General features: G+C 42.2%; 1 protein-coding gene across 2 annotated transcripts; it reads right to left on the bottom strand.

Moving 5' to 3' along the window:
- Positions 1-2,148: 2,148 nt before the first annotated feature.
- LOC109300666 (probable G-protein coupled receptor 34) lies at positions 2,149-8,517 on the bottom strand. 2 transcript variants are annotated; one of them, XM_019521417.1, is made up of 2 exons: positions 6,624-8,517; positions 2,149-3,907 (listed from the first exon to the last, which is right to left on the bottom strand). In XM_019521417.1, exon 2 carries the CDS (start codon positions 3,888-3,890, stop codon positions 2,880-2,882), a length of 1,011 nt encoding a protein of 336 aa, XP_019376962.1. In that variant the 5' UTR covers positions 3,891-3,907; positions 6,624-8,517; the 3' UTR covers positions 2,149-2,879. The 2 variants fall into 2 exon arrangements, with proteins under 2 accessions (XP_019376962.1, XP_019376963.1); XM_019521418.1 differs by lacking the exon at positions 6,624-8,517 and adding an exon at positions 4,265-4,590.
- Between the last annotated feature and the right edge of the window lie 1,211 nt (positions 8,518-9,728).

Here is a 9,728-nt window from a genome sequence, read left to right as displayed (position 1 = left end):
TGGAACAGCCTGCCATCAGAGGTGGTTCAAGCACCTACATTGAACATCTTCAAGAGTAAATTGGATGCTTATCTTGCTGGGATCCTATGACCCCAGCTGACTTCCTACCCTTCGGGCAGGGGGCTGGACTCAATGATCTTCTGAGGTCCCTTCCAGCAAGGTGAGCAGAGTTGCCTATGGTCAGAAAGTCAATGTCACAGTGAGGACTGAAGCTCAGATCTCCTTGTGTTTGTCAAGCAATGTGTTGTCTCTTTCCAAGCATGGGTCCAATGGCCATGTAGTCCTAACACCTAGGACTAGTACTTGTGATGCTCATGATTCTGAGAGACCCCATCTAATCCTGGGGGTAAGGAAGCTACTCCCTGGCAGCTGGATCCCTGCTAGAGTGGAAAACAAATTTAGGGCTGATCTGCAGAAGACTTGTCACCATAATCCTCTCTTTATGCTGCCTTGAAACAGCCTTCATTTACAGTAAAGAAACAGGATATAGTGCAGGGTCGTGGTCTAGCTTCTTCTTAGAAGTGAGAATCCTGCCTCCTCTGGTCTATGTGGCTTCTAACTACAACCTGATAAATTCGTCTCTACCCACATACAAAAAACTAGAACTCTTGGTTCTAAAATGATACCTTTTATTGGTCTAATAAAAGATATAATTTTGGAACCAAGAGTTCTAGTTTTTTGTATGTCTTCTTGTCTCAGACCAACATGGCTACCAAGTACACACTCTACCCACAGGATTTTCAAGTGAACCCCTGGCCCTTTTAACCCCTTCAAAAAGCCATTCAGCATAGGCCTAGAACTGTCTCACCTACATGTTCTCCTGAAACACCTGGTCCTGGAGGTAGATCACTGCATTAGATGGTTTGGCACAATGTGGAGATCCCATTCCTCCAGGCCACATGAATAAACTAAGCCCCACCCACCTTGAGATATACAACCATTGTGTTCATTGGGTAGACTGGAAGCTAGCACAGAGATCTGCCAGGACTTGCCCAGAGCTATAACAGGTCCACGGCAGAGCTGGGGAAAAAAAAGCACAGATCTCTGCACAAGACCACGCTCCTTCCTGCATGCTTCTGACAGCTCTTTGTGGTAAGCTGAGAAGGAAAACAATGTCTTCATGCCTTTAATTGTGTCATTACATAAAAATGGGTTTTAAAGGATTTCTCTATCCTTTTCATTCTATAAGAAAAGGCGAAAGCTACATGACCTACATGATCATTACCTTGGAAATGGTAGAGAAGTCAAGTCAGGCCTTTTCCTCATGTCTTGTTGAAGGTCACAAACGTGGATTGGAAGTTTGCTCGGCCCTTAAGTGAAAGGATTGGAGACTTGGACCTCCACTGGAAGGGAAAGCTCTTCTTCCAAATGTTTTTCAGGCATTAGAGATTCTGTTATTCCTGATGCACCTATTACCCACGTGGTGTGGACATGTAAATGTCCACAGTCCTATTGCACATGCCCAGTAGACTACACACTGTCACCTACCTTCTCTCCTACCCCAGTACAATTTTGAGACTTGCATAGCCCACTGTACACATACAGACAGCCATATACCTGTCCAGCCTGTGTATGGTTTACTGAGATATGCAGTAGCGGTCCATGCTGCTCAGGTAACAATCACAAATTGTACATAAATGCCAAAAAAGCCATGCATGTAGTTGGAACCTGTAACTACAGAACCCTCCAGTTAAGGGTATAAAGGTAAAAGGATTTGAGTCTAGTTATTCTTAAACTTCATAAAGAAGCAAAGAAAGGGCAGAAATCTAGTTTGTTTTTCATTTGCAGGTCACCTTTAAGAAATGTATAGACAGTGTGAGGTGTGACAACACTGTCTCTAATTCAGGCTTGATGAGCTTAAACCACAGCCTTGAGTATTGCAGCTTACTACATTATCAGAGCCCCTTGTTAGAATAACAGTCCTGTTGTGACCTTAATACTTCCAGTATTATCCTACATATATATTTTGTGGTCTTGGGCGACCAATTTGCCAAATGTTAAAGGTTTGGGGTCAATGCCGTAAAAGTAGAGGTAGTAAATACCAAAAAAAAAATAAATAAATAATCGCTACCTTGTTTAATACATGATTGAGGTTTTACAGAACAGAGACATCAATTAGGTACAATAAAGGTAGTGGAAGCCAAGAGAAAAGATTCTATATGGTTTATTCCAGATTATGGTGTTTGTACTATTTCCTGGCTTACAAGTTTTCCCAACCCCCATGCATACAACTTTTCCCATGCACACAACCCAAACATGCCTCCTCACATTTTGAATTATTCATTCACTACCCAAATGACACTTAAGTCAGCCACAGGCCTTCACAACCCAACCAAAAGGTAACTCATGCATGCAAACTTTTGCTGGTATCTCCAGGAGCAGTATAAAGAGTGGGTTGTATGTGGTATCTCCACAGGATTTAAGTACCTCTACACCTCTCTGTTCTGCCTTCCCCCAACACACAGCGGCATGTCCTTCTTGTGTCCTGGAAATCACTCCTTTTTTTCTTCTTGGGTCATCATAGTCCTGGACCTTGACCTGGACTGAGAGGCAAGTTCCATGCCAAGGTACTCTTTCTGTGATACATTTATTCCTTGTGCTCTTGAGCTTCATGAGATGAACCCATTTTTAAGGGAACTGAAAACATGCTCTCCTTTCCACAAAGAGACTCAGTATCCTTTCATCTGCATTTGCCCTTTCAAAGAGTCAGATGATTCTGGAATAGGAAACTAGAAAACATTTGCAGTTTCTTTCTCTGCTTTTCTGTTAAGTCTTCAGAGAGTCTTACCTGATAAGTGATAGCCCTCTGAGCAAACCAGAGACTTCTGTAATCACTGTCTCTTCGAGTCTTAGCCAGTCTCAAGGACCCTCTAAGGGACCTAGATCTCTGTGACAGATCTACTGTAACTCAAACCCCCTTGGTTCCTCAGGATAACTCTCTTCAGCTTGCCTTGAACAGTACGCAGCACAGCTGTCCTAAAGCTGCTGGAAAAGAAAAAGAAAAGCACTGGGTCAAGGCAGCTGTTGAAAGCTGAGATGCAGAGGACAAGTTCATTGGCAAGGTGGAGAGTCTGCTTCCACTGCGTGCTGGAGATGACTTCCACTTGGGCAAGGATGTATGGGACACGGACCAAATGGTAGGGAGTGAAGCACACGCTGAAGATGACCAGGACCACGAAGGTCTTTGCAATGGCTCTCACACTGGTCTTCTTGCACTGCTGCTGACTCTTCCCTGAGACACCATGGAGCTTGACTGATATTTTGCCATAGGAGTAAAGGAAGAGCAGTAGAAGAATGAAGAAAGTAGCCACTGCTATCATGTTGAGGACTGCCCCCACTGTACTTTTGCTCCTGAAATGGAAGCACTTCTGATCACAGGGACTTTTATTTCTAGTCTCAAAAAAGAAAGGGATCATGAAGATGCCATAGGCCAGCCAAACCAACCTGGAGACAGTGGTACTGCAAGGCGCAGTGTGGATTCTGAACTGCTGGAGGGGCCAAATGATCTTCAAGTAGCGGTCAAGGCTGATGAGGCTGAGGAACATGATGCTGACGTACATATTGAGGTAGAAGAAAGCTCCAACTAGGTTGCAAAGGATCACAGGGCCACTCTGGTTTTGATAGACTATCCGGAAAGGCAGGCAGAGGGAAAGCAGAAGGTCAGACATTGCAAGGTTCCTCATGTACACCATGATTGAGGTCTTCCTCTGTGTACCATACAAGAACACCCAGAGGGCCAGTATGTTGCTGAGCAAGCTGATGATGAAGATAAGGGAGTACATCACAGGGAGAATCACTGAAAGGATTCCATCCTTGATCTCACAACTGGAGTCATTTGACCATGCCTGAGGGCGTTCAGTGGTAGGAAAGAGAGTGCGGTTGGAGTCCATTGTTTGGAATTCAGGTTCTGCAAAGACATTAATCCATATGATTAGAAGACAGTTTCTTAAACAGGGGCACGTATATCTGAGAAGGTGTGCAGTAAATTTCCAGAGGGTGTGTGGAAGGTAGGAAAGGGAAAGCGAAAGAAGAAAAAGAGGACAGATAAATGGAGAAAAAAGCAGCCAAAAAAAATTAACAGCAACTATACCATCTCTCTTAGGGTGTTGGAGAGTTTACAGTGTGATCATAGTGAAATAAAGTGCAAGTTTTTTATTATCCATAATGTAGAATCATAGGAGGAGGACATAGCAGTATAACAAACTTCAAGACATATGAGTTCCAAGACAGTTTGAGAACCACAATTACAAGACACCACACTTACAAGGTGTATGCATAGATAGATATTCCACATGTTTAAGTGCCCATCATCATGGCACTTGGTTGCACCATGCTGTAGTGTGAAATAAAGTCTTTCATCTTGGCCAGTTTAATGGGGATTGAACCAGAGTCCTGCAGAATGAAAAACATGAGCCTGTACAGCTTGAGCTGAGGAGCTAAGCTTTGAGCATAGGCATTGTAAAGACTCTTACCCTCTGTGGACTGAGAACAATAGGAGAATTTAGAGCACTAACCAGTGGGTTACAATTACAGCAAAGTGTCTAAAAGAAAATGGCACCATCTGACTCAGGAAATCAGCCCTGTCTTAGGGTGTAGAGTCCCATCCCTTTGCTGTGGTGAACAAAGAGTTTTTTGACCTAGGCAGGACACCTGACCAGTAAATCTATCAGTCTGATCTGCTTCAGCCATTCTTTTGTTCCTGTTTTCTTAGTGAAAGATGCACTCAGCAGAAACTCTATAGGCTGTGCTTTCAAGCACAGCAATCTGCAAAGGAACAGCATCTAAGATACTTACAGTAGGGTAAACTGCAAGCTGATTGAACACAAAGCCTTATGAGTGCAGTTCCTGTGAATTCAGACCATATCACAAGAACCTATTTATAGAGACAAGAACTCATCTGACTCCCCAAGAATAGATAGTAATCAAGTCTGCCAGATCACTAGCTGTCCTACAGGTCCTTGACTGATACACCCAAGCACAACTCTGCCTTGGTATTGCATGTTATTGTTCTTTATTCTTCTCTACTTCACACCAGGCCTGCTACATGAATGAGACACTACTGACAAGACTCCTCTTCACAGCAAGGCTGTTCCAGTATATTTGTCCTTACATCAGTGGTTCCCGACCTTTTTAAGTAGGAGATCACTTTTGGCATTTAAAAGCAACCCAAGATCTACCATGAACAACTGCCACCCCTCCCTCCTTCACCCAGCTACTCTAATGTTCCTGAAGTTCTATAGCTACTCTAACTGCAGTTTCTACAGCTTCTCTAATGTAGTTATCTGCTATCAACATCCAAATCTGCAGCCCACAGAGTATGTGGGGACTGTCCTGAAATATGTTCATATTAACTGCTGAACAGCATGAAGGCCATTGCAATGACTCAGCTCCCTCTTTCGTGGTTAAATTATTTAAAACTTCAATCTATGGCTTAAACTGGCCACAGTATTTCTGGTTTGCAACATTTGGGCAACTTAGGAACAGAAGGTCTGTGCTGCAAAGAATTAGGTCAGGATTGTCATGGAGTATATGGAGCCTTCTGCATAAAATGTAAAAGTGTATGTGCATCTGGTGCGTGTATCTGGTAGTGTCCATGCACCAACGAATGTGCTGCCCAGGGCACCCTGCATATGAAAGCAAGAATATATACTGTGTGTTGTATGTATATGCAAATATGATCATTCTGTGAGAACGTGTAATTGTAAATATGCAAGTGTGTGTGTAACTTTCACCAATGTGTGTGTGTATATACTGTAGAGCTACAGTTATCTGTATGAATAATTGTCAGTTTAAATATTTGTCACTATATACACATGTAAATGTAACTTTTATCTGTGAATATAACTAAAACTGCATACGTGAGAAACTGTAACCATGTGTTTGTATACATAGATATGTCTATAACCAATATACAGTCAAGTATGCGTGTAACCATGACCATTCTGAGCTAGTGATTATATATACTATTGTGTGTGCATATAACTCGCATTGTGTGAGTGAGAGTGGATGTGTGTATTTACCACTGGCTATTATATGCGTGTGAGAGTGTATATGTTGTTGTATGTGTATACTTAACTGTGACCACTGTATTAGTGATTGTGTATATGTATAATTGTGGCATTGTGAGTCACGATGTGTGCATATAGGTGCATGTCATTCTGTGTAACTGCAACCCAGTATAATTATGTGTGCATATAGTGTCTGTGAACATGTGTTTTGCATATATATTTGACATTAAATAAGAGTAGGTCTACATACTACTATGACTATTGTGCGAGTGTACAAGCTATTGTATCATGGCCATTTTGTGAATGAGAAAACGTGTGTGTGCATAGAAACAAAATAAGTGCATGCGGGTGTGTGTTTTCTTACATCTAATTGTATATATGTATTACAGAACATAAGTAATCATTCTCAGTGTTTTATTTAACCCCAGTACATTTTACTCCCTACCTACACCAAAAAAATCTTTCACTAAATTAAACTAGAAAAGCCCCATATGTGACTATTAATATATTTCAAAGAACATAGCTGATCCTTGAATGAAACCCTTAATGATGCAGTTCTAACCACAAGGTATTGTGAAGAGAAGACAGAGACAAGGCAGGGTTGGCATCACCTACCTCAGCAGCTCTCCTCTGAACTCTTGCTTGCCGTGACAGGTTCCTGCTCTGAGCTTCTCCCCTTTAAATCTTTGGCTTATGACAACATTTCTCAAAAAAGTCACGAGTGTCTTCATTGGTCTGCTCATCTCCGTCACACATGGTTGGCTCCTTCTTCAGGTGTTTGTAAGGGGAAGTGGCTTCATAGAAGTTCCTCTCTAAACCAGGCACAATGAATAGCCTTCAGCTCAGAGATGATGAGTCATGGGAGGAAAGAGATGAGAGTGATGTATATGGAACTCAGAATTGTGATTACGTAGGGGAAGTAAAAAATATTAAAAACCTGAATAATGTTGAGCCAGATTGTTGCTAGAACTGTCCCAATGATATTGAATAAAGTTCAGCAGTATTGGCCCAGATATAAGGAGCTCAACTGATTTCTACCCAGGAGCCAAAACACACCCCTCATTTTGTTGGACCTTTTTGAATGTAGCAGCTACTATATGAGTTTTAGGGCCAATCCTGGTAGCTGCCAAAAACGTTTTGGGTCACGAAAAAACAGTTGAGGGAGCTCAGTCCCTAGCAAGAGCTTTTTTGGTGCTTCAGTGCATGCGCTTCTGTGGAGTGTAATGCTGTGGGGGTCCAGTGATTTGGAACAGCCACATTAAAAACAGCTTTTGGGGAATACATTACACTTAGCCCAATACATGACAGGATGCAGCCCAGGGGACATATTGTCAGTGTAAGGAATACATTAGAGCAGTAGTTTTCAACCTGTGGTCCATGTAAAGATGATTAAGATCAGACAAAAGTATGTGAATATCTACACTTATAATTCAAAGAGGTCCCCACCTCCATTTGACATTTTCTAGAGGTCCACAAATTAAAAAAGGTTGAAAACCACTGCATTAGAGGCCTTGGCATAAGTGCCTCCATCTTGTGTACATCCTCAGTTATCTAAATGTTGGAGTAAACTTTGGATAACCTTATAGAGACAGGCTTTCAAGGCCAGATTCCATGTTTTTGCTGATATATACAGGAAAGCAGAGCACTGATTTAGGTGTTTGACTATAGTCACACTAACAAAGTAACTAAAACCCATTATCATAAGGAATAGCAGTCATTGTTAAGAGCAGAAACCTAACTGATAACCTCTGAAACCATCCTACTTAAACAGTTGTTATGTATTTCTCATAAATTTTTCAGTCCTGAGAAGGGGGTTCTTTATAATCAACCCCTTTCGATAACATATACCCAATCAGATTGTAGACAGATGTGTGTCATTAGTGAGTATATATAGATGACTGTAAACCTGGGGGAAGTGGGAAATCATGGACCTGAACCGCTGGAAAAACTGAACAAGAGCTCAGAGTTCTCATGGTTCAACCTACACCCATCCTCCCAGGTTTGAGCATGTTTTGCATTTCCATTGCCTGAATCTGAATGCCAGTTAAACTTATGTTTAGCTTTCCAATAAAGTAATTCTCTTGAGAGGAAACAGGTGTGCTCTCTCTTTAGTCCAGAGCCCTGTCCAACAAAGTAAGCTTCCTTTGTCCCAGTTTGGAGAAAGAGAGCTTCCATTCAGTCAGTGCTGAAGGAATCAAGGAAGCATTTATATAGAATGTCTCTCCCCATTGAATCAACCTGAGAGAGTCCTAGAAACAGTAGGTATAGGGTATAGGATCCCTGTGGGGGAACGCTAGAGAACAACTCATTTCCACAGTTGCTGCAACTCAGGAAGTCCCCAAACACAAAAGGAAATAAAATATGAAAACAAAAATGTACCTTTGAACAATTTCCACTTGGCTAGATTTGGTTCATAAATGAGCACCAGTCACCTATGCAGATGCTAATCTTGTACCAAGGAAGGAAAGGGCAGGGTGAAAGCAGAAGCAGAAGTAAACATCCTTTCACAATCCTTTTCCCTGTCACCTGCTCCATCAGGGCAGTAGTAGATTAAGATTTATTGAGGCCCTGGGCAAACAGAAAAGTGGAGGCCCCCATTATAAACATGAATGCATCAAAAAGCATTAATAAATAGACCTATTAAACATTTACACTGTGCATTAATAAATAAAGTATAAAACACAATGTTGAAATTAACTACTCAATTTTGCCACATGCACAACTGAATAAAACAACTGCCTTAGGAAAATGACTCAGATGCATGGGATTGCCATACATGCATACTATCACGAAAGGAATGATGTTTTAGTTTAGTGGTCATGTAGACTCTTGTTTGACTGTGTTTAAATACACATTTTGCATTGTTACAAGAAAAATAGAGGCTATACCAGTAGCCTCAAGTATGAGTCTAAGAATACCATTAGTGATTCTTGCAATTAAAATAAAGCAGTAGACCAACACAATGCATCTCAATTTTTTTTATCATTCCTGAAACATTAAACGTGCTAAACTTCATATACTGTAAATCTCTCTCTTTTATATACCCATTACACCTGTGTTTTAATGCTATTATTATATAATTACATAACCAAAGTGAGAAAATACAAACATATAAAATCTCATGAGAATGTATGGCTTACCTTTTAATTAATTATCAGATTCTTCCAAGCTTTGAGAGAAGTTTCCAAGCTTTGAGTATGGAGGAGGACCCCAAGGGCTGCTCCCTGAATGGGGGGCCAGCCTTCGGCTCTGCATCCCCCGCTGCTCCCAGCACCTTCCTGCAGCCCCAGGGTCAGGATTGTTCTGAGCAGGGAGTGAGCAGGCTGCAGGCACTGGCCCAGCATCTCTCTTCCATTCTTGCTGAAGACTTCTAGTCCACCTGCTCCCTGGATTCAGCCACTGCCCAGCTCCAAGGTCCAACAAGAGCTCTGCCGAGAGGGGCTGATCCTCAGCCAGGGCACCACACAGCCTCCCCCAGCCTTTCCCTCTTCCTGGCTTTATTGCTCCTGTGATAAGAGTCTCCATGTCAGCTATGGGGGCTGCCTTATATCTCCCGGGCGCCTTGGAAAGCCAAGCCCTGGCAGCTGCCCCCAGCTCCCCACCCCACCAGATGCCCGTCTATGATTCTCTCAGGAACAAGTGGGTCAATTGCATGCCCAGTCTCAGCTCCCACTCCATGGCTTCAGGACTGTGGCTGGGTTGGTTAAAGGGAAAACTGTT

The sequence above is a fragment of the Gavialis gangeticus genome, unplaced genomic scaffold, assembly GCF_001723915.1.
Source record: "Gavialis gangeticus isolate Ggan-Ray unplaced genomic scaffold, GavGan_comp1, whole genome shotgun sequence".
NCBI lineage: Eukaryota > Metazoa > Chordata > Crocodylia > Gavialidae > Gavialis > Gavialis gangeticus.
The sequence above is the reverse complement of the archived record's forward strand: the minus strand, read 5'-3'. Positions and strand labels throughout refer to the sequence as shown.